Source organism: Pongo abelii, chromosome 20 (genome assembly GCF_028885655.2).
Source record: "Pongo abelii isolate AG06213 chromosome 20, NHGRI_mPonAbe1-v2.0_pri, whole genome shotgun sequence".
NCBI classification, from domain to species: Eukaryota; Metazoa; Chordata; class Mammalia; order Primates; family Hominidae; genus Pongo; species Pongo abelii.
In genome coordinates, this window is record NC_072005.2 from 467,168 (window position 1) to 489,654 (window position 22,487).

General features: G+C 59.2%; 1 protein-coding gene across 6 annotated transcripts in view; it reads left to right on the forward strand.

Moving 5' to 3' along the window:
* PALM (paralemmin) overlaps positions 1 to 22,487 on the forward strand; it is a 38,116-nt gene that overhangs the window by 12,200 nt on the left and 3,429 nt on the right. For 3 of the 6 annotated variants that reach the window (XM_054538522.2, XM_054538521.2, XM_054538526.2), the window contains exons 2-8: positions 4,928 to 4,979; positions 5,797 to 5,877; positions 6,027 to 6,157; positions 9,896 to 10,046; positions 11,934 to 11,955; positions 13,272 to 13,331; positions 17,523 to 17,654. In XM_054538522.2, the coding sequence (XP_054394497.1) occupies positions 4,928 to 4,979; positions 5,797 to 5,877; positions 6,027 to 6,157; positions 9,896 to 10,046; positions 11,934 to 11,955; positions 13,272 to 13,331; positions 17,523 to 17,654 (629 nt within the window). Of the gene's footprint in view, positions 1 to 72; positions 1,681 to 4,927; positions 4,980 to 5,796; positions 5,878 to 6,026; positions 6,158 to 9,895; positions 10,047 to 11,933; positions 11,956 to 13,271; positions 13,332 to 17,522; positions 17,655 to 22,487 lie in introns of those variants that run through there. The other 3 variants (XM_054538524.2, XM_054538523.2, XM_054538525.2) reach the window with 2 other exon arrangements.

Sequence of the window (22,487 nt, forward strand, 5' to 3'; positions counted from 1 at the left end):
GGCGCCCGTGACTTGGGAGGGGCCAGGGGGGCGCGTCCTGCGCGTCCTGGGGAGGGGCCTGCGCCCTGGGGCTGCTTCCCGCGCGTTCCCGGCCCGCCCGCCTGACATTCCCCGCCCTGGCCGGCCGGGCAGGGACAGGCTGCAGAGGACAGACACTACCGCCTTGTCTCCAGCCTGGGAGGCGGCCACACAGCCACACTCTGTCCCCGGTCCGGTCTGAGCGGCCACCTGCCTGCCGGGTGGGGACGGGCCCTGGGCGGGCGGAGTCCAGCCTGATCTGATCCTGGGGCCCAGGAGTCCTGCCGTTTTGTGGACCTCCCGCCCCAGCTCTGCTCCCTCCGGGGTGGCCCCGTGCCCACTTAGAGCTGGAAACCAGGACTGTGGGGTGGCCCAGGGCTGGGCGGTTGTTGTTCCAATCTGGCTCTGCCCAGGGCCACGCTGTGCCCTCCCTGGACGTGGCTTCCAGCCATGGGAAGAGGGTGCCGGGCAGGGGGAACCGTGTGTGAGAAGCCCTGGGGTAGGAGGCTTGGTGCATAGCCAGGGGTGCCCTGCAGGAATAGGCCGACCGGGGGGAAGTGAAGGGGCCGACCTGGGGGTTCCTCGAAGGGCTGATGGGAGCCAGGGAGCCTCTAGAGCTGGAGAGGGACAGGGTCTGATTAATTATCACTATTATTATTTTGAGATAGGGTTCCATTCTGTCACCCAGGCTGGAGTGCAGTGGCGTGATCTCGGCTCACCACAACCTCCGCCTCCCAGGTTCAAGTGATTCTACTGCCTCGGCCTCCCGAGTAGCTGGGATTACAGGCATGTGCCACCATGCCTGGCTAATTTTGTATTTTTAGCAGAGATGGGGTTTCTCCATGTTGGTCAGGCTGGTCTCAAACTCCTGACCTCAGGTGATCCACCCGCCTCAGCCTCCCAAAGTGCTCGGATTCCAGGCGTGGGCCACCGTACCTGGCCCATTTTTTAAACTTTTTATTTTTTTAATATATATTTTTTGAGACGGAGTCTCACCCTGTGGCCCAGGCTGGAGTGCAGTAGCACTATCTCAGCTCACTGCAAGCTCCGCCTCCCAGGTTCACGCCATTCTCCTGCCTCAGCCTCCCAAGTAGCTGGGCCCACAGGGACATACCACCACACCTGGCTTTTTATTTATTTAGTTAGTTAGTTAGTTATTTTTGTAGAGACAGCCTCTTGCTATGTTGCACAGGCTGGTCTCGAACTCCTGGGCTCAAGCAATCCACTGGCCTTGGCCTCCTGAAATGCTGGAATTACAGGCTTGAGCCACCACACCTGGCCTAGGGTTTGATTCTCTTTTTGAGAAGCTGCCTCTGGCTGGCGGGTGGAGAGGGAGCTGTGAGGGGGCAGGGAGTTGGCAGGGAACACTAGAGGCCTGGGCTAGGGTGGGGAACGTAGGATAGGCAGGAATCGAGGGCCCGGGCCTCAAGGGAACGCACAGTGGCTGGTTCACTGCCTGCATCACCAGTTGCTGTGGGGCTGACCCAGAACTCCAGCTGATCTGGCTGTTCAGGAAGGGCCCCCAAGCCAGAAAGCTGGATCAAGCCTTTCCTGAATCCCACCCGGTGAAGGCAGCTGAACCCAGCCTCCCTGAGGAGGCAGAAGGGAAAGCCACAGAGGGTGCAGCTGGTGTTCCCGGGCCCCTGGGAGGCACCGGGAAGGGTAGGTGTCACCTGTCAGGAAGGGAGGAGCCGGTGGGGTCACCTCTGGGGCATGGGAGCCAGACAACTTCACAGGCCCCAGCAGGGCCAGGAAACCGAACCCGAGTGGGGTGGGCAGGTGGGGCGTCTCGGGCTCCAGGGAGGTCTTGACCCGGAGCAGCCTCCCAGGCCGGGGCTGGGGGTGAGCCAGTGCACTGTGCAGTTTCATTTTCTCTGCTGAACTGGGGGAGGGGACGGGGGCACAAGGGGGACGTCATAGGAGGCCTTAGAACTGCAGGCATCTGTGCCTCCATGTTTGCGTGGATGGGGAAACTGAGGCCCAGAGAGGCACGAGGGCTCTTTGGAGGCAGGGCTGGCTCTGGGCCCTGACACCAGGCTGAGAGGGCTGGGGGTGGCGGCACACACGAAGGGCGGGCTGTAATTTCAGTCTCTGGGAAGATAAGATGTTGGGGGGCTGGGGGAACCTGTCTCCCACCCCCTCACCCCTGGTTCCCGCCAGGCCCTGCCCGTCAGCCTGGGCCTCCCCCTGTTGATGCCGCCCAGAGCCCTGGCATTGTTTGGGACATGAGACCGATTCTCCAGAAATCCCCTACTTGAGTTTGGGAACACCCATCGCCACCCCCCACGGTCCTCTCCTTGCCTCGCTGCAACAGCCTTGGAAGCCTGAGGGTTGTTGGGAAGGTCGAGGCCAAGCTCAGCCCCAGTCTAGGGCTCGGTGCGCCTTGCGTTTTTGTTTTTGTTGTTTTGTTTTGTTTTGTTTTGTTTTTGACGGAGTCTCGCTTTGTTGCCCTGGCTGGAGTGCAGTGGCGTGATCTCTGCTCACTGCAACCTCCACCTCTTGGGTTCAGTCAATTCTCCTGCCTCAGCTCCTCAAGTAGCTGGTTTTACAGGTGCCTGCCATCACGCTCAGCTAATTTTTGTATTTTTGGTAGAGATGGGGTTTTACCATGTTGGCGAGGCTGGTCTCGAACTTCTGACCTCAGGTGATCCGCCTGCATCAGCCTCCCAGAGTGCTGGGATTACAGGCGTGAGCCACCGCGCCCGGCCATTCATTCATTTTTTTTTCTTCTTTTTTTGAGACAGAGTCTCACTCTGTCACCCAGGCTGGAGTGCAGTGGCGGGATCTCAGCTCACTGCAGCCTCCGCCTCCCGGGTTCAAGCGATTCTCCTGCCTCAGCCTCCTGAGTAGCTGTGATGACAGGTGCCCACCACCACGACCGGCTAATTTTTGTATTTTTTAGTGGAGACAGGGTTTCACCATGTTGGTCAGGCTGTTCTCAAACTCCTGACCTCAGGTGATCCGCCCAACTCGGCCTCCCAAAGTGCTGGGATTACACGCGTGAGCCACCGCACCCGGCCTGGCCCTATATCTTTGAGGCAGGAAGCCCTGTCCCTTCAGGCGTATCCGGCAACACTGGTATTCATTCATTCATTCATTCATTATTTTTTGTTTGTTTGAGGCAGAGTTTTGCTCTTGTTGTCCAGGCTGGAGTGCAGTGGCACGATCTCGTCTCACTGCAACCTCCGCCTCGCTGGTTCAAGTGATTCTCCTGTCTTGGCCTCCAAGTAACTGGGATTACAGTTGCCCGTCACCATGCCCGGCTAATTTTTTTATTTTTAGTAGAGATGGGGTTTCACCATGTTGGCCTGGCTGGTCTAGAACTCCTGACCTCGTGATCCCTCGCCTCGGCCTCCCAAAGTGCTGGGATTACAGGCGTGAGCCACCACGCCCGGCCATTCATTCATTTTTGAGACGGTGTCTCGTGCTGCTGCCCAGGCTGGAGTAAGGTGGTGGGGTCACGGCTCACTGCCCCCTGAACCTCCCAGGCTCAAGCAATCCTCTCCCCTTAGCCTCCCGAATAGCTGGGACTACAGGCGCACAACGCCACACCCTGACAATTTTTTTAATTTTTATTTTTGGTAGAGATGGGGTCTTACTAGATTGCCTAGGCTGGTCTCAGACTCCTGGGCTGGAGCGATCCTCCCATCTCGGCCTCCCAAAATGCTAAAATTACGGGCATGAGCAGCCGTGGTTTTGCTTTTGTTTTGTTTTGTGAGAGTGTCTCACTCTGTTGCCCAGGCTGGAGTGCAGTGGCGTGATCTCGGCTCACTGCAGCCTCGACCTCCCTGGTTCAAGCGATTCTCCCACCTCAGCCTCCGGAGTAGCTGGGAGCAATTCTTTTGCCTCAGCCTCCATGCCCAGCTAATTTTTGTATTTCTTGGTAGAGACGAGGTTTCGCCTTGTTGGCCAGGCTGGTCTCGAACTCCTGACCTCAAGTGATCCGCCTGCCTCAGCTGCCCCGTGATATTTGTTAAGCGCCTATTGCATACCAGCCCTGGGAGGTGAGGCTACAGCTGCACTGGGTGGGCTGTTTTCAAAAGACAATGATTGGGCCGGGCGCGGAGGCTCATGCCTGTAATCCCAGCACTTTGGGAGGCCAAGGCGGGCGGATCACCTGAGGTCAGGAGTTTGAGACCAGCCTGGCCAACGTGGTGAAACCCCATCTCTACTAAAAATACAAAAATTAGCTGGGCATGGTGGCAGGCGCCTGTCATCCCAGCTACTCAGGAGGCTGAGGCAGGAGAATCGCTTGAACCCGGGAGGCGGAGGCTGCAGTGAGCTGAGATCCCGCCACTGCACTCCAGCCTGGGAGACAGAGCAAGACTCCATCTCAAAAAACAAACAAAAAAACCCACAATGATTGGATAAGAGTGAGTCTGGGGTTGAATCCAGACTTGGATCCTTTGCTGTGCGTCCTTGGGAGGCTCATCTCCCTCTCTGGGCTTTTGCAAGCCCAGGCTTGGGAGGTGGGGCTGGTGGGTCTTTCATCCTCTGTTTGCCCCTCCTGGGGCTGCAGAGTAGGTCTTGGTGGGCAGGAGGGTGTGGAGAGGACTGTCCCGATCCGTCTTCTGGTCTGGGCCAGGAGGTGATACACTTCCTTCTTCCTGAAACACCCTTCTCTGGCCTGGTGAACTCCTATGCATCCTTGGTGGCCCTGCCTCAATGTCCCCTTCTCCCCAAACGCTTCCTGGTCACTAGGCAGAGCCTCGTCCCCTCCCGTCCTGGCTTCCTTGGCCGCTGAGGGGACAGGGAGGGCCCCACTTTACAGAAGGGGAAACTGGGGTTCCGAGGTGAAATCCCTTGCCCTGGTTACCCCTAGGGGAAGAGGCAGAGCTGGGATTTGAACCGCATCTGACGGACAGCAGGGCTCAGTGAACCAGAGCTTGACCTTATCTCCCTCCCGCAGGGTCCTGGTGGCAGAGACCACGTCCCAGCAGGAGCGGCTACAGGCCATTGCAGTGAGTTTCCGCCGCCCCGCAGACAGTGTGGTCGGGGTGGGGAGGTGGGGGGACCTGGGGTCTCGGGTCCCGGGCCTGTCCTAGGACCTGGAACCAGGGCATGGTGGGTGGTGAGTTATTTGCTTGGGAAACTTGGATCCTGCTGACCCGCAGAGAATGAAAGTGGAGACCCCCTGAGTCGGTAGCTCCTGGACCCCCGGCCTCGCTCTGCCTGATGGGTCAGTGGGGAAACTGAGGCTGGCATTCCCTGGAGCCTTGCCCTCATCCTGCAGGAAATTAAACATTGGTGGTGGGAGCACAGATGTGCTTTGGTGCCATCTTGGTGGCCTCTGGCCCAAGAAGGCCCTCTTGGTGTCCACAGACCCCTCTCTGTGACCCAACCCTCCTGGGTCGTGGCCCGATTCCCGGGTTCAGGTGACTCTCCTGCCTCAGCCTCTTGAGTAGCTGGGATTACGAGTGACTGCCACCACGCTGGGCTAATTATTGTATTTTTAGTAGAGATGGGGTTTCACCATGTTGGCCAGGCTGGTCTCGAACTCCTTAACTCAAGTGAACCTCCCGCCTTGGCCTCCCAAAGTGCTGGGATTACAGGCGTGAGCCACCGCGCCCGGCCAGTCATTGATTTTCGAGACAGGGTCTTGCGCTGCTGCCCGGGCAGGAGTACAGTGGTGCGATCCGCTGTCACCTGGGAGCCAGTGGGCCATGTGGATCCCCGGAGGGAGGAAGCAGGGTCGCGCTGGGCAGAGCCTCGCGTGGGTGTGGGGGGGTCTCCAGGACCCCCACTCCCGGCCCCGACCCCGCCCGGCCTTCCCCACAGGAGAAGCGGAAGCGGCAGGCGGAGATCGAGAACAAACGCCGGCAGCTGGAGGACGAGCGGAGGCAGCTGCAGCACCTGAAGGTACGAGCGGGGCCGGGACCCAGGGTCAGGGAGCGCAGGCGGCAGTGGGGCGGAGGTGACCCAGCCCCGGACTCCTGCCCAACCCTGATCCTGACCCCAAACCCGGCCCTGGTCCTGCCCCCGACCCTGACCTGGACCCTGCTGCTCAGTCCAAGGCCCTGCGGGAGCGCTGGCTGCTGGAGGGGACGCCGTCCTCGGCCTCAGAGGGGGATGAGGACCTGAGGAGGCAGATGCAGGAGGACGAGCAGAAGACACGGCTGCTGGAGGACTCGGTGTCCAGGTGGGGGCTGCGGCGTGGGTGCAACCGGGCTGGGTGGGGCCTCGAGGGCCGCCGGCTCATGGGAGGGTGTGGGCTGGGAGGAGTCGTCAGTGTGCTTTGAGGGAGATTCGTGGACGGGGCAGGCCAGGACCCACCGTGCTTTGAGGGGGATGCAGGACGGGACAGGTCGGGGCTTCCACCTGGGCCTGGGGCAGCTTGCTGGGGGCAGAGGCTGGCTGCGTGGCCTCGGGCAGGGAGACACCCCTTTCCCTTCCCACCGCCCTCGTTTGAGCCAGCGGGGGACGTGGCGTCGAGCTCCTGGGTCCCTGGAGCTGGCCAGCGGGGGACGTGGCGTCGAGCTCCTGGGTCCCTGGAGCTGGCCAGCGGGGGACGTGGCGTCGAGCTCGTGGGCCCCTGGAGCTGGCCAGCGGGGGACGTGGCGTCGAACTCCTGGGTCCCTGGAGCTGGCCAGCGGGGGACGTGGCGTCGAACTCCTGGGTCCCTGGAGCTGGCCAGCGGGGGACGTGGCGTCGAACTCCTGGGTCCCTGGAGCTGGCCAGCGGGGGACGTGGCGTCGAGCTCGTGGGCCCCTGGAGCTGGGTGTTGCCGGCATTGGCCTCTCTGGGGGCTTCCTGGCACCAGCCCAGCTGGCGGGCAAGCGCTCTCGTGGTTCGAACGGGATGGATGCAGAGCAGCTGGGCCCTCAGGAAGCTCGGGTGGGGACAGGATGGGGAAAGTGGCAATCCCTGTGGGGGCTGGGACCAAAGGCCTGGAGTTTCCGGAGGGCGGGAGGCCCAGGCTCTGCTCTGGGACAGCAGGGTCACGGTGGAGGGAAATGACGACCAAGATTCCAAACGTCTGCCCTGGCCAGGGAAGGGGCCCAGAGGCGGGAGCCCGGCCGGATCACACGGACCTCGCGGGCCCTGCCCGGACGCCGGGTTCTGACCCCCGTGGGGGCCCCTCCCTGCCCAGTTCTGCCCATTTGCTTTGAAGAAAGCACGCTGGGGGTGTTCGGAGGGATGGACTTCCCTCCCGGGCGGGGTGTGTTAAGGCATGGACAGGCCGGGCGCGGTGGCTCACGCCCCTGATCCCAGCACTTTGGGAAGCCGAGGCGGGAGGATCACTTGAGATCAGAGGTTCGAGACCAGCCTGACCAACATGGTGAAACCCCATCTTTACTAAAAATACAAAAATTAGCCTGGTGTGGTGGTGCCCAGCCTGTAATCCCAGCTACTCCGGAGGCTGAGGCAGGAGAATCACTTGAATGTGGGAAGCAGAGGTTGTGGCGAGCCAAGATTGCACCACTACACTCAAGCCTGGGTGACAGAGCGAGACTCCGTCTCAAAAAAAAAATAAAAATAAATAGGCCGGGTGCGGTGGCTCACGCCTGTAATCCCGGCACTCTGGGAGGCCGAGGTGGGTGGATCACGAGGTCAGGAGATTGAGACCATCCTGGCTAACACAGTGAAACCCCGTCTCTACTAAGAATACAAAAAAATTAGCCGGGCTTGATGGCGGGTGCCTGTAATCCCAGCTACTCATGAGACTGAGGCAGGAGAATGGCGTGAACCAGGGAGGTGGAACTTGCAGTGAGCCAAGATCGTGCCACTGCACTCCAGCCTGGGCGACAAAGTGAGACTCAGCCTCAAAAAATAAATAAATAAATAAAAATAAAGGCATGGACATGCTGGCCTGGGTGGGGCTCTCACCTGTAATCACAGCACTTTCGGAGGCCGAGGCGGGAGGATCACCTGAGGTCAGAAATTTGAGACCAGCCTGGCCAAGATGGCGAAACCCAGTCTCTACTAAAAATACAAAAATTAGCTCGATTAGTGGCAGGCGCCTGTAATCCCAGCTACTCGGGAGGCTGAGGCAGGAGAATCGCTTGAACCTGGGCGGCAGAGGTTGCCTTGAGCCAAGATCTCGCCACTGCACTCCAACCTGGGGGACACAGTGAGAATCTGTCTAAAAAAAGGAAGGTATGGACAGGGTGGGGCAGTTCTGGTGGGTTTGGGGCCTTGGAATGAGCCGAGTGTTACCCACTCCCTGGGCCTCAGTTTCCTCACCTGTGAACCAGGGAGGCAAAAATCCCACGATACATCTTTTTTTTTTTGAGAAGGATTCTCTCTCTGTCGCCCAGGCTGGAGTGTGGTGGCGCAATCTTGGCTCACTGCAAAATGGGTTCACGCCATTCTCCTGCCTCAGCCTCCGGAGTAGCTGGGATTATAGGCGCCCGCCACGCCCGGCTAATTTTGCATTTTTAGTAGAGATGGGGTTTCACCATGTTGGTCAGGCTGGTCTCGAACTCCCAACCTCAGCTGATCCGCCCACCTCTGCCTCCCAAAGTGCTGGGATTACAGGCGTGAGCCACCGCGCCTGGCCCCACTGTGCATCTTAATTCCAGCAAACATTAAGCACCAGCTGTGTCCCTGGGCTGGATGGGATGTTCAGACAGAGGTGGGGCTGAGACAGGCCTGGCCCTGTCTGCAGAGGGGTGGACGGTCAGACATCTGGGCAAAGGCAGTGGGAGTTACTGGCCGTGGGGGCTGGGCATGCTGGGGTTCTTTTCACGCAACCCTAGTGGGCACAGGCTCAGGCCCCTCGATGGAGGGTGAAGACCTGGCTTGAGGCCTAGTTTGCTTTCAGAGGCCTCGGCTTCACCTCTCCCCAGGGCAACTCGCTGCTCAGGTGCTGAAACTGAGCTGCTCTGGGTCTCCACTACCGACCTTCTGCCCGCTCAGGGGCTCTGCCCAGGCACCTCCTGCAGGAAGCCCTCCAGGCTGATTGTGGGCTCCCAGGCACCTCCTGCAGGAAGCCCTCCAGGCTGACTGTGGGCTCCCAGACACCTCTTGCAGGAAGCCCTCCAGGCGGACTGTGGGCTGGACCCCTCTTCTGGTTGGGGGGGACACAGGTCTGGCTCTGTGTCCAACCTGCCAGCCTGGGCCCACCTTGTCAGACCTACAGACTCAGCCCTGGTCTGTCCTGTCCTCGGGCTGGGGCTGAGCTGCCGTGAATGCCGCCTGCCCTTGCCAAACCCCGGGGCTGGGATTTCATATCCCGGTTTTGTTTTCCTGGATCTGTTTGTCCCGTTATCTTCTAATACTTGGAAAGTGACATGGTTTTTCCAGTTTCCCTGGTGAGATAAAGTTTCCTGTTAAAATACGCAAATTTGAGCGGGAAAGGAGAGTTCATTTGATACAGACAATGACATAAACAGCACAGGCCGGGGGTCAGGGGACACAGGGAGCCAGCCCTGGTTTGGATCCCGCCTCTGCTACCTTCTGGCTGTGTGGCTTTTGCACTCCGTGCCTCAGTTTCCCCCATCATGAAAGAGCACGATGCCTCTTGGGGCTGCCTGGGAGCCTTAAATTCGGAGAGCTACGCCGAGTGCGGTGGCTTACGCCTGTGATCCCAGCACTTTGGGAGGACGAGGCGGGCAGATCACCTGAGGTCAGGAGTTCAAGACCAGCCTGGCCAACATGGTGAAACCCCGTCTCTGCTAAAAATACAAAAAATTAGCTGGGTGTGGTGGTGCACGCCTGTAATCCCAGCTACGCGAGACCCTGAGGCAGGAGGATCACTTGAACCCGGGAAGTGGAGGTTGCAGCGAGCCAAGATCATGCCATTGCACTCCAGCCTGGGCAACAAAAGCGAGAATCTGTCTCAAAAAAAAGACAATTCGGGAGCTGTCGTACGGAAGGTGCCCAGAGCCCCACCGGGGATGCAGGAGTCACCCTCACATGCACACCCTCTCCCCAGGTTGGAGAAGGAAATTGAGGGGCTGGAGCGTGGAGACTCTGCCCCAGCTGCCGCGAAGGAGAACGCAGCGGCCCCGAGCCCGGTCCGGGCCCCAGCCCCGAGTCCAGCCAAGGAGGAGCGCAAGACAGAGGTGGTGATGAATTCACAGCAGGTAAGGGGGTGACTGCGGGGGGGTGGATCCCCAGGCACCCACTCCTGCTGGCCCCAGAGCAAGACCCTAGCCCTTCCATGTCAGCGTAGCTGAGGGGACAGGCACAGACTAGAGCCAGGCGCTTGATTTCAAGCTCACCGGAGCCACTTCCCAGCTGTGTGAGCCAGGACACGTGGTTTCGCCTCGCTGGGCCTCAGTTTCCCCATCTGTAAGATGGGGGAGTAATCGGAGCAGCCACCGCTGGGGGCATCAGAAGGGCTTAGGGAACAGCAGGAGACTCACCTGGGGGCATCGGAAGGGCTCAGGGAACAGCAGGAGACCCGGTGCTGGTGGGTGTGGCCATAGTGTTTTTTTGTTTTTGTTGTTTTTTGAGACGAGAGTCTCATTCTGTTGCCGAGGCTGGAGTGCAGTGGTACAGTCAACCTCCACCTCCCGGGTTCAAGCGATTCTCCTGCCTCAGCCTCCCAAGTAGCTGGGACTACAGGCGCCTGCCTGCCACCGCGCCCAGCTAAGTTGTTTGTATTTTTAGTAGAGACGAGGTTTCCCCATGTTGGCCAGGCTGGTCCCAAACTGCTGACCTCAGGTGATCCCCCCACCTCAGCCTCCCAAATTGCTGGGATTACACGCATGAGCCACCTTACTTGGCCTGGTTGTTTTTGACACAGGGTCTCACTCTGTCGCCCAGGCCAGAGTGCAGTGGCACAATTTCAGCTCACTGCAACCTCCACCTCCCAGGTTCAAGTGATTCTCCTGCCTCAGCCTCCTGCATATCTGGGAATACAGGTGCCCACCACCACACCTGGCTAATTTTTGTGTTTTTAGTAGAGATGGGGTTTCACCATGTTGGTCAGGCTGGTCTCGAACTCCTGACCTCAGGTGATCCGCCCGCCTCGGCCTCCCAAAGTGCTGGGATTACAGGCATGAGCCACCGCGCCCGGCCAAGGAAGTGGGTTTTGAAGGTTGAATAGGAGTTCTCCAGGTGCTTTTCCCTGAAGGGTGATTGAGCATGGACTAGTGCTGGCTTGGGAGACCCAGCAATACACATGCATGGCCCCTGCCTTCCTGACGGGCACACCCAGTGACGTGATGAGGGAAGAGTGCAGTGAGGGAGCATCAGACACCACGGCCCTGAGACAGGAGTGTGTCCCAGAAACAGCAAGACCAGGGAGGCCGGGGCACAGTTCAGGGAGAGGGGCCTGTGTGCAGGGTCTGACCATGCAGGGCAGAACGGGCTCAGACAGGAGACACTAGACCCTGGGCCTCGAGCAGTGGCTCCCAGGAGGCCAAGGCAGGAGGATCGCTTGAGAGCAGGAGTGGACGAGACTGGAGGGGGCACGGAGGAGCCGGCTGGATTCAGGGCGGCCTGCGGGAGCTGCTGATGCGGGGGCATGTGGGGAGGGAGGGAAGAAACGAGATGGACCGGACGTGGTGGCTCGCGCCTGTAATCCTGGCACTTTGGGAGACCGCGGCGGGCGGATCACTGAGGTCAGGGGATCGAAACCAGCCTGGCCAACATGGAGAAACCCCGTCTCTACTAAAAATACAAAATTAGCCAGGTGCGATGACGCAGGCCTGTAATCCCAGCTACTGGGGAGGCTGAGGCACGAGAATCGCTTGAACCCAGGAGGCGGAGGCTGCAGTGAGCTGAGATTGCCCCATTGCACTCCAGCCTGGGCGACAAGAGCGAAACTCCGTCTCAAAAAGAAGAAAAAAGAAAGATGACTTCTGTGTTTCTGGCCAGAGCCCCAAGAGGATAGGATGAGAAGTGGGTGCGTATGACGTCACCCACTGTGCCAGGCCCTCCCCAGGCTCCTGACCCCGTGGCTCCCCTTCGTCTTCCCGGGGATGCTGACGCCCCTGACCCTTCTTCTCTCTTCTTTCTTGCAGACGCCGGTGGGCACGCCCAAAGGTAGGGCTTCTGGAAGGAACTCGTGGGGCCTCGGCGCACTCTGGTGGCCAGAGAGGGGATGGCAGGGCGGGGAGTGAAGCTACAAACTAAGCTGCTGGGTGCCTCACGCCTCTGATCCCAGCACTTTGGGAGGCCGAGGCGGGTAGATGACCTGAGGTCAGGAGTTCGAGACCAGCCTGACCAACATGGCGAAACTCAGTGTCTACTGAAAAAATGCAAAGACAATTAGCCGGATGCGGTGGCTCATGCCTGTAATCCCAGCACTTTGGGAGGCTGAGGCAGGAGGACTGCTTGAGCCCAGGAGTTCAAGAGCATCCTGGGCAACACAGAGAGACCGTGTCTCTGCCAAACATAAAAAAATTAGCCACCAGCCAGGCCCAGTGGCTCAGGCCTGTAACCCCAGCGCTCTGGGAGGCTGAGACAGGTGGATCCCTTGAGGTCAGGAGTTCGAGACCAGCCTGGCCAACATAGTGAAACCCCATCTCTACTAAAAATTCAAAAAAATTAGCCGGGTGTGCTGCGCGCCTGTAGTCCCAGCTGCTCGGGAGGCTGAGGTGGGAGGATCGCTTGAGCCCAGGAGGTTGAGCTGTGATCGCACCACTGCACCCCAGCCTGGGCGACAGAGCAGGACACTGTAAAATGCATTTCATGGAACGTGTCCGCTTCTGTATCGATAGCGGGACAGCCATCAGCCGGGATTGATACTGGCGTTTGAAGTGCTTCTGGCCTGGTTTGTTGTGTGTTAATTATTCATAAGGAGAGTGTCTCCTTGTCTTACTGTAGAATTAAAAATTAATCATTAAAAAAATCCAGACAGGCCTCTCAGGGATTTTGTGAAAATCACTGGGCTGAGGACGAGGAATGAACTGTGAGGCTGCCTGTGGGATTTTCTAGAGGTCTCGGGGGGGTCCAGGTGCCTGTGTCTGTGCGGGGTCTGTGTGTCTGGCGGCCTGTGTCTGGGGGCCCAGGTGCCTGTATCTGGGTGTCTCGGTGCCTGTATCTGGGTGTCTCGGTGGGGTCTGTGTGTCTGGGGGCCCAGGTGCCTGTATCTGGGTGTCTCGGTGGGGTCTGTGTGTCTGGGGGCCCAGGTGCCTGTCTGGGTGTCTGGGTAGGATCTGTGTGTCTGAGGGCCCAGGTGCTTGTCTGGATGTCTGGGGGCCCAGGTTCCTGTGTCTGGGTGGGGTCTGGGTGTCAAAGGCCAAGGTGCATGTGGGGGTCCGGATGCACTTGTGTGAAGGGGCGTTGGGCTGTCTGGGGGGTCCGTGTGACCTCTCCTCTGACCCCCATCTCTCTCTCCACTTCCACCTCCTGTGCAGACAAGCGAGTCTCCAATACGCCCATGAGGACGGTTGACGGCTCCCCCATGATGAAGGCAGGTGGGTTGGCCCCCAGGCTCTGGGCCCCAGATCCAGCCGCCGTCAGGGACCAAGTCTCGGACCGGGGGGCCGGGTGGGACGGGGGCGACACCGACCTGTTCTCCGCAGCGTCTGACGGGGTTGTGGTTACGGGGGTGGCGGCTGGACCGAGGCCGAGGCTCCGAGCCTGGGGTGGGGGCCCCCTCTGCTTTGTTGCCCTGGTCCCACGCCGGCCCACGCTTCCCTGAGAAGACGGGCCTCACGCATGGCGGCTCTAACCGACGCGACCTCACGGCTTTCATTCCATCCTAACCTCACGACTCCCTCCTGGGGCCCGCGGGGGGTGGTGCTCACGCCTGAACACGCTCGCTGCAAATCTTACCTGCTCCGGTCCTCGGGCAGTAGGACTGGCTGCCCAGGGAGAAAGTGGGCGCCCCGTCCCTGGAGGCAACCAAGCCAGGTCCCCAGCACTGCTGCACTTCCAAGAAGCAGGGGAAGGTCGGGGTTGATGCTGAGTGCCACACGGTACTCAAGTCAGGCTCGAACCCCTGGTCTGCTGCCTTGAATTTCTCCACCTGCCAGAGGGGTGGGACCTCGGTAGGCCATCCTGGAGCCCGGCACAGGACAGGAGCCCAATAATGAGAAATCATCGCAGTCGGCAAAACCACTGCTATGGGAGTGAGCTGGAACAGCACAGAAGCAAGGCAGAGGGCCGGGTGTGGTGGCTCACACCTGTAACCCACCCCAGCACTTTGGGAGGCTGAGGCGGGTGGATCGCCTGAGGTCAGGAGTTCAAAACCAGCCTGGCCAATATGGTGAAACCCCATCTCTACTAAAATACAAAATTGGCCAGGTGTGGTGGTGCACACCTGTAATCCCAGCTACTCGGGACGCTGAGGCAGGAGAATCGCTTGAACCTGGGAGGCGGAGTTTGTAGTGAGCCGAGATCGTGCCACTGCACTCCAGCCTGGGCGACAAGAGCAAGACTCCGTCTCAGAAAAAGCAGCAAGGCAGGGAGGTGAAGAAGGACTCTGGGGTGGCTGGCCAGGACGGGACAGGGCTGGAAGGAAGGAGAGCCACCCGGAGGTGGAGGCCCAGGTCTCCAGCATGGCCCCGGGTGGGGGTTGCCCCAGGATGCAGCAGACAGAGGCATTTGTCAGAGCAGGTGGTGCCTGTGGGCGTCTGTGCCAGTGAGACCAGCCCTGGCAGATACCGAGGCCCAGGTCCCCCGCTGATCCCCGTGGCCACTGACTTTGTGCAGTGCGCAACCTGCTCAACAGTGTGGGCAGCTCTGGACTAGCTGTCTGGGGTGGAGGGCTGAGGCTGTGCAGGGATATAGGGTTGAAAAACAGTCATCCCTTCACCCGAAATGCCTTTCAAGCGCCTGCTGTGTGCCAGGCATTGGGGGAGACGGTATTCTAATGAGGGCCACAGCCTCTACTACGGTGGAAAAGTGAGGCCAAGGACGTTGAGCTGGAGGAAGAATTTGAACCAGAGGGCTCAGGGGAGGGGAGCGTTCAACGTAAGAGGTGACGTCTGAGCAAAGACCCAGAGGTGCTGAGGGAGCAAGGCACGCAGCTATCCAGAGGAAGGTGTTCCAGGCAGAGGGCACAGCCAGTGCAAAGGCCCCGGGGCAGGACTGCACCTGGGGTGTTGGAGGAACGGCCAGGAGGTCCGCGTGGCTGGAGCAGCGTGAGGAGGGGGAGAGGGCGGAGGGGACATGGGCTTTTCCCCGGAGGGAGGCAGGAACCACTGGGGGCTGCAGGCAAAGCCGGGACCGCCCCGACTCCGTGCTCACCTACGCCGTCTGGTGACTGCCGGGAGAACAGACCGCAGGAGAACAGACCGCGGGCGGTGCCAGGTGGAGGGGACAGGGCTGCTGGGGAAGGAGGCTGGGATGGGCCGTGGAGGGGCGAGCAGTGGGCGGTTCCTTGTGTTCTGAAGGTGGAGCCCCCAGGGTTTGAGGGGAAACGAGGCGTCAGGGAGGACTGGCCGGGCACAGTGGCTCACGCCTGTAATCCCAGCGCCTTTGGAGGCCAAGGCAGGCAGATCATTTGAGGTCAGGAGTTCAAGACCAGCCTGAGCAACACGGTGAAACCCTGTCTCTACTAAAAATACAAAAATTAGCCAGGTGGGGTGGCTCATGCGTGGAATCCCAGCACTCTGGGAAGCCGAGGTGGGCAGATCATGAGGTCAGGAGATCGAGACCATCCTGGCTAACACGGTGAAACCCTGTCTCTACTAAAAATACAAAAAATTAGCTGGGCGTGGTGGCGGGCGCCTGTAATCCCAGCTGCTCGGGAGCATTACGCAGGAGAATCGGTTGAACTTGGGAGGCAGAGATTGCAGTGAACTGAGATCACGCCACTGCACTCCAGCCTGGGCAACAAGAGCAAAACTTTATGTCAAAAAAAAAAGAGTCAGGGAGGACTGAGCTGCCCCCAGTGGGTGGGAAGAGCCAGGGTCGGGGCAGGTGTCGGGGGCAGATCGGGAGTAGCGTTATGGACGTGTGAGAGTGGGGCTCCTGTGGATAGGGGCTGAGTCCAGGTCAAGGTCCAGGTGGGGATGGGTGTGCGGGAGATTAGAGCCCAGTGCCTGGGCGAGGTCCCTGGCGCAGAGCAGAGTCCAGAGCCGCAGCCGGGCCTGATGGTCGAGGTTGGGTAGGAGGAGGGAAACGGTGGCTGTGGGGGCTGAGGGGCCAGGCGATGGCAGGGCTGCCCACGATGGGGACCGAGGCCCCTCAGAAGTGGTGAGGGAGCAGGACATGAAGCTATCTGGGGGAAGGGTGTGCCAAACATTGGGAACAGCCTGTGCAAAGGCCCTGAGGCCGGGCCGCACCTGGGGTGCAGCGTCACGGGTCAGGCCAGTCCTGGCAGCCCTGTTCAGCTCCCACTGTGGGGCCAGGTCTCTGGGAGGTGCCTGATCTCCAGTGCTTGGCATCTTCAAGCCGGCCTGGGGGTGGTGGGCAGCCACCAGTCGCTGTTAGGATGCAGGCTCTGTGTGGTTTCTGCAGGAATGATTTTTACAGAGCAGGCGCGAGGTGCTGGCTGTGAAGTTAGGGCCCCGATGAGCAGCAAGTTCAACTATCTCAGGAGGGTTCCTTCATTCTGAGTCTAAATAGATGACGGCATGTCCAACCGTCGGCTGGAAGGAGGTGTCGAGTCCTGGGAGCTTGGATGGTCGGGGCAGGGGTTGTGGGTCTGCAGACTGAGCCCCAGTCTCGGCCGTGACCCCGGGCAAGGCAGGGTCTCTCTGTGATTCAGCTGTTCCTCCGAGAAACCAGGAATAGTGGGGCTCGAGGGCTCGAGTTTATAATCCCAGCGCTTTGGGAGGATTGCTTGAGCCCAGGAGTTTGAGACCAGCCTGGGCAACATAGTGAGACCCCCATTTCCAAAAAAGATAAATAAATTAGCCGGGTGTGGTGGCGCACGCCTGTGGTCCCAGCTACTTGGGAGGCTGAGGTGGGAGAATGGCGTGAGCCAGGAAGGTTGTGACTGCAGTGAGCTGTGATCATGCTGCTGCACTCCAGCCTGGCCAACAGAGGGAGACCCTGTATCTATTTAAATAATAGGCCGGGCGCGGTGGCTCACGCCTGTCATCCCAGCACTTCGGGAGGCCAAGGCAGATGGATCACCTGAGGTCAGGAGTTTGAGACCAGCCTGACCAACATAGAGAAACCCCGCCTCTACTAAAAATACAAAAAGTAGCCGGGCGTGGTGGCACGTGCCTGTAATCCCAGCTACTCGGGAGGCTGAGGCAGGAGAATCGCTAGGACCGAGGGTGGGCCCAGATCACACCACTGTGCTCCAGCCTGGGTGACAGAGCTCAAAAAAATTAAAAAGATCTGGGAACAATGAAGGCTTTCCAGATGGGCTGGGCTGGAACCTGAGCTTGACAGACAAGAGTTTGGTGGCCAAACAGAGGACACAGTGCAGAGGACAGGGACGAGGACCATCTGGGCAGACAGCAGGATGGGCCTCGAATGCCAAGGAGAAGTGTTCAGACTGGTCGTCCTCGGGCACTGGGGAGCTATGGAGGGATGTAGAGCTGGGGAGGGCCGCATCGAGAAGGTGCCCAGGCATCCCTGGCTCCGCCTGCCCCATTGCTGCTTGGCTCTGCGCTGCTGGCTCCCCGCTCCCTGGCTTGGCCGCAGCCCGGCGGGGGGTGTGGGGGCAGGCAGGCCGTGGTGTAACCCCGTGACTCTCGTGCCAGCCATGTACTCGGTTGAGATCACTGTGGAGAAGGACAAGGTGACAGGGGAGACCAGGGTGCTGTCCAGCACCACGCTGCTCCCTCGGCAGCCGCTCCCTCAGGGCATCAAAGTCTACGAGGACGAGACCAAAGGTACGAGCTCCCTGGCCCCTGCCCTCCCTCCGCCCAGGCCAGAGCCCCAAACACGTGTGCTCCCAGCTTGTGGGTCGGGCGTCTGCCCCAGAGTCAGGACCCCAATTTGATGTGAAGCAGATGACGCTGTTCAGGCCAGGGCCTCACCCTTTGTGGCCCACGGCTGGGCTCAGAGGTCGTTTGGCCCTGGGCCCACTGCCCAATCATTCATCCACTCCAGAAAGCTGCCTGAAAGCTGAGCCAGGCACCAGGTACCCAGCCGGGCTCTGGAGGGAAATCCGGAGGTAGATTCAGCTTCTGTCCTCGCCGAGTGGCAAACCGGGCCCTTCCATTTGGAGCTCCTAAATAATTCATTTAAATAATTACTGCTAGCACAGGGGCTCACGCCTTTAGTCCCAGCACTTTGGGAGGCCGAGGCAGGAGGATCGCTTGAGCCGAGAAGTTTGAGACCAGCCTGGGCAGCATAGCGAGGCCCCGTCTCTACCAAAAAAAAAAAAAAAAAATTACCCTGGCATGGTGGTACGTGCCTGTGGTCCCAGCTACTTGGGAGGCTGAGATGGGGGGATCACTTGGGCCCAGGAGGTTGAGGCTGTAGTGAGCCGTGATCACACCACTGCACTCCAACCTGGGCAACAGAGTGAGACCCTGTCTCTTAACAAAAAATAATAATAATAATAAAAGAATCACTAGTGTGACAGAAGCTACAGAAAATGCACATCCAGGGGGCTGTGAGAAGGTCTCACAGGGCGAGGATGGGGCCGGGGGAAGCTTCCCAGAGGAGGCAAGCAGGGGCTTATCAGAGGCACGCAGTGCATGGGAACCACACCTGGCAGAGCTGCAGCCCCTGCAGAGGCCCTGAGGTAGGATGGAGTTTGCTGGGCTGGAGGGGTGAGGGGAGCTGGGCTGCAGGAGTGAGGGGAGACGGGCTGCAGGGATGAGGGGAGCCAGTCTGCAGGGGTGAGGGTGAGCTGGGCTGCAGGAGTGAGGGGAACCCGGCTGCAGGGGTGAGGGGAGCCAGGCTGCAGGGGTGAGGGGAACCAGGCTGCAGAGGTGAGAGGTGCAGGGGTGAGGGGAACCGGCCTGTAGGGGTGAGGGGAACTGGCCTGTAGGGGTGAGGGGAGCCGGGCTGCAGGGGCGAGGGAGAGCCAGGCTGCAGGGGCGTGGGGGAGCCGGGCTGCCGGGGCGAGGGGGAGCCGGGCTGCAGGGGTGAGGGGGAGCCGGGCTGCAGGAGTGAGGGGAACCCGGTTGCAGGGGCGAGGGGGAGCCGGGCTGCAGGAGTGAGGGGAACCCGGTTGTAGGGGTGAGGGGTAGCCGGGCTGCAGGAGTGAGGGGAACCCGGCTGCAGGGGTAAAGGGAGCTGGGCTGCAGGGGTGAGGGGAGCCGGGCTGCAGGAGTGAGGGGAGCCGGGCTGCAGGGGTGAGGGGAACCAGGTTACTCAGGGAGTTGAGGAGCTGGGCTCACCCAGGGAGGAGAAGGGTGCTTTGCCTGGAGGCAGGGGGACAGGCGGGGCCATGTCCTGAGGGCTTTGGGAAACCTTGGGTGCGTTGGGTCCTGACGGTGCTGAGGTCTAATTTGGTTTTAAGGGCTCCTCCTATTGGTCAAGAGGCAAACAGGCTGTGGGAGATGCCAGGGATCCCAGGAGGAGGAGGGAAGCTCCACACTAAAGCCCCAGTCTCTTTCTCTCTCTCTTTTTCTTTTTATTTATTTACTTTCTGGAGAAAGAGTTTCACTCTGTCGCCCGGCCTGCAGTGCAGCGACGCCATCACAGCCCACTGCAGCCTCCAGCTCCTGGGCTCAAGCGATCCTCCTGCCTCGGCCTCCCAGAATGCTGAGCCCACAGGCATGAGTCACCACACCCGGCCTCTTTTTCTTTTATGAGATATAATTTGCAGACCATAAAATTCCACCTTAATGGGAGGCTCACCTGTGCCCGGGACACTGAGGCTGCAATGAGCTATGATGGCACCCCTGCACTCCAGCCTGGGCGACAGACCAAGACCCTGTCTCAAAAACAAGAAAGAGGAGAGAAGCCCCATCCCCATCAGCTGTCACCCCCCATCCCCTCCCCCGTCAGCTGTCACCCCCCCCGTCCCCTCCCCAGTCAGCGTCACTCCCCGTCCCCTCCCCAGTCAGCTGTCACCCCCTCGTCCCCTCCCCAGTCAGCATCACTCCCCATCCCCTCCCCAGCTCTGGCACCCATGCATCCCCTCCTGTCTCTGGATTGGCCTGTCCTGGACATTTCATATAAATGAGATCACACGGCCGGGTGCAGTGGCTCACACCTGTAATCCCGGCACTTTGGGAGGCTGAGGCGGGCAGATCACTTGAGGTCAGGAGTTCGAGACCAGCCTGGCCAACATGGAGAACCCCCATCTCTGCTAAAAATACAAAAATTAGCCGGACGTGGTGGCAGACGCCTGTAATCCCAGATACTTGGGAGGCTGAAGCAGGAGAATCACTTGAACCCGGGAGGCGGAGGTTGCAGTGAGCCGAGATCGCGTCACTGCTCTCCAGCCTGTGCAACAAGAGTGAAACTCTGTCTCAAAAAAAGAAAGAAAGAAAAGAGAAGAAATGGGGTCACACACTGCACGTGGCGTTCCGTGTCTGACGTCTCTCACTGGGCGTGATGTCCCCAAGGTGCATTGGCACTGTGACCTGGGTCAGAGCCTGACTCCTTTTCATGGCTGAATACTATTCCACGGGTTGGGTGGGCCATGGTGGGTTTATCCCTTCTTCCATCTGTAGACAGTTGGGCTGTTTCTACCCTTTGGCTGCTGTGAGTAGCATGCTGGGGAATTTGTCTGCAAGTATTTGTTCACGCCCCTGCTTTCGAGGCCTTTGTGTGTACACGTAGGAGTGAACTACTGGGTCCTGAGGCGACTGTGTGGAGCTCAGTGAGGACCTGCCATTTTCCACAGCGGCTGCACCGTCCCGTTCCCACAGGTCGTGGACGAGGGCCCAGTTTCTCCACGTCCTCACCAGCGTTTGTAGCCCATTCTCATGGCTGTCCTGGTGGTGTGACCTAGGGCCTCCCTGTGGTTTGGATTCCCAAAGCCTTCTGTTCTCAGAGGCAGCTTGGTCTCTGCAGTGCCCCAGATGCTGTCAGAGGGGTCCCCGCAGCCCAGCTCTGGAGTGGCTTTGGGGTGTGGTGCTGGTGGCATCTCAGCTCCAGCTCTCCCCAGCTGTGTGGCCCTGGGAAGTCCCCATGCCTCGTCTTCCAGATGAGGTCCTCACCCCCATCGCTCCACCCTCCTCAGCCTCACCTGGTCCCTGGGGATTCCAGACCTACCAGGCTGGACACTGGTTGCTTAGCAATGGTCAGGTGATCCGTTTCCATGGCAGCCGAGGGCTCCAATTCCTGTCTTGGGGCAGTGGCCAGTGGGAGACACTGAATTCAGTTCTGCCTGATCCAGACACACCCCACCCTCTGGGCCTCCAGCCCAAAGTCATTGAGAGGCCTTGAAGCATGGACTCCCCTCCCTGGGGGCTTAGAAACTGAAAGTGGAGAACACTTTCCTTCTGGCCTGTAGCCAGGAACAGGAGCCCTGACCCTTGGCCCAGAGGAGGCAAGTCCCTGGGCCCCCCCGCCTTGCATCCCTCCCAACTCCCAGCGTGGCCCAGGCAGCTGTGTTTCTAGAAGGAATTTGCAGGGCTGTGAGCTAGGGCTGGCGTCAGATCATAGCAGGGAGTCGTGGGGTGCTGAAATCCGGTCCTTGGAGAGTCCAACACAGCTCAAGAAATGTCAAGTCAGAGAGACACAGATAAGGAAATTTGGAAAGACTTGAGAAACACATTTAGCAAGGTTGATTATATATATAAAATGCTACCCAGTGGAGAATACACGTTCTTTTCAAACACAGAACATTGTCAGAAAGTGACCACCGCGGCCCAGGCTGCCAAGGAGGTTTTAGGACTGTTACAGAGTTTGTATCTTCTGCTCTGTGTTCCTCTCCTCCCTGAAATTTAAAAACACCCTTCTAAATAAAGTGCAGCTTCCCGTGGCAATCAATCAAACTGGGAATTAAAAACTATTTACACTTGTAAGTGAATAACATTAGCCGGGTGCGGTGGCTCACGCCTGTAATCCCAGCACTTTGGGAGGCCGAGGCGGGTGGATCACGAGGTCAGGAGATCGAGACCAGCCTGGCCAACATGGTGAAACCCCGTCTCTACTAAAAATACAAAATATTAGCCGGGCGTGGTGGTGGGCACCTGTAATCCCAGCTAGTCAGGAGGCTGAGGCAGGAGAATGGTGTGAACCCAGGAAGCGGAGCTTGCAGTGAGCCGAGATGGCACCACTGCACTCCAGCCTGGGCGACAGAGCGAGACTCTGTCTCAAAAAAAAAAAAAAAAAGAAAAAGAAAGTGAATAACATCATCTAACTCGTAGGACACAGCCAAAGCAGACCTCAGAGGAAAATGCGTAGCCTTTAGGGCAGCTCCTAGAAAACAACAATAAATGAATGAAACTTTAACTCAAGTTAAAATGAATGAAAATTTCAATTTAAGATCAATCAAATACACCCATAGATGGAAAAAATCAGAATCCCTGTAATGGCCGGGCACGGTGGCTCACGCCTGTAATCCCAGCACTTTGGGAGGCCAAGGTGGGTGGATCACCTGAGGTCAGGAGTTCAAGACCAGCCTGGCCAACGTGGTGAAACCCCGTCTCTACTAAAAATACAAAAATCAGCCGGGCATGGTGGCAGGTGCCTGTAATCCCAGCTACTCTGGAGGCTGAGGCAGAATTGCTTGAACCTGGGAAGTGGCGGCTGCAGTAAGCTGAGAATGCACCACTGCACTCCACCCTGGGTGACAGAGCGAGTCTCAAAAA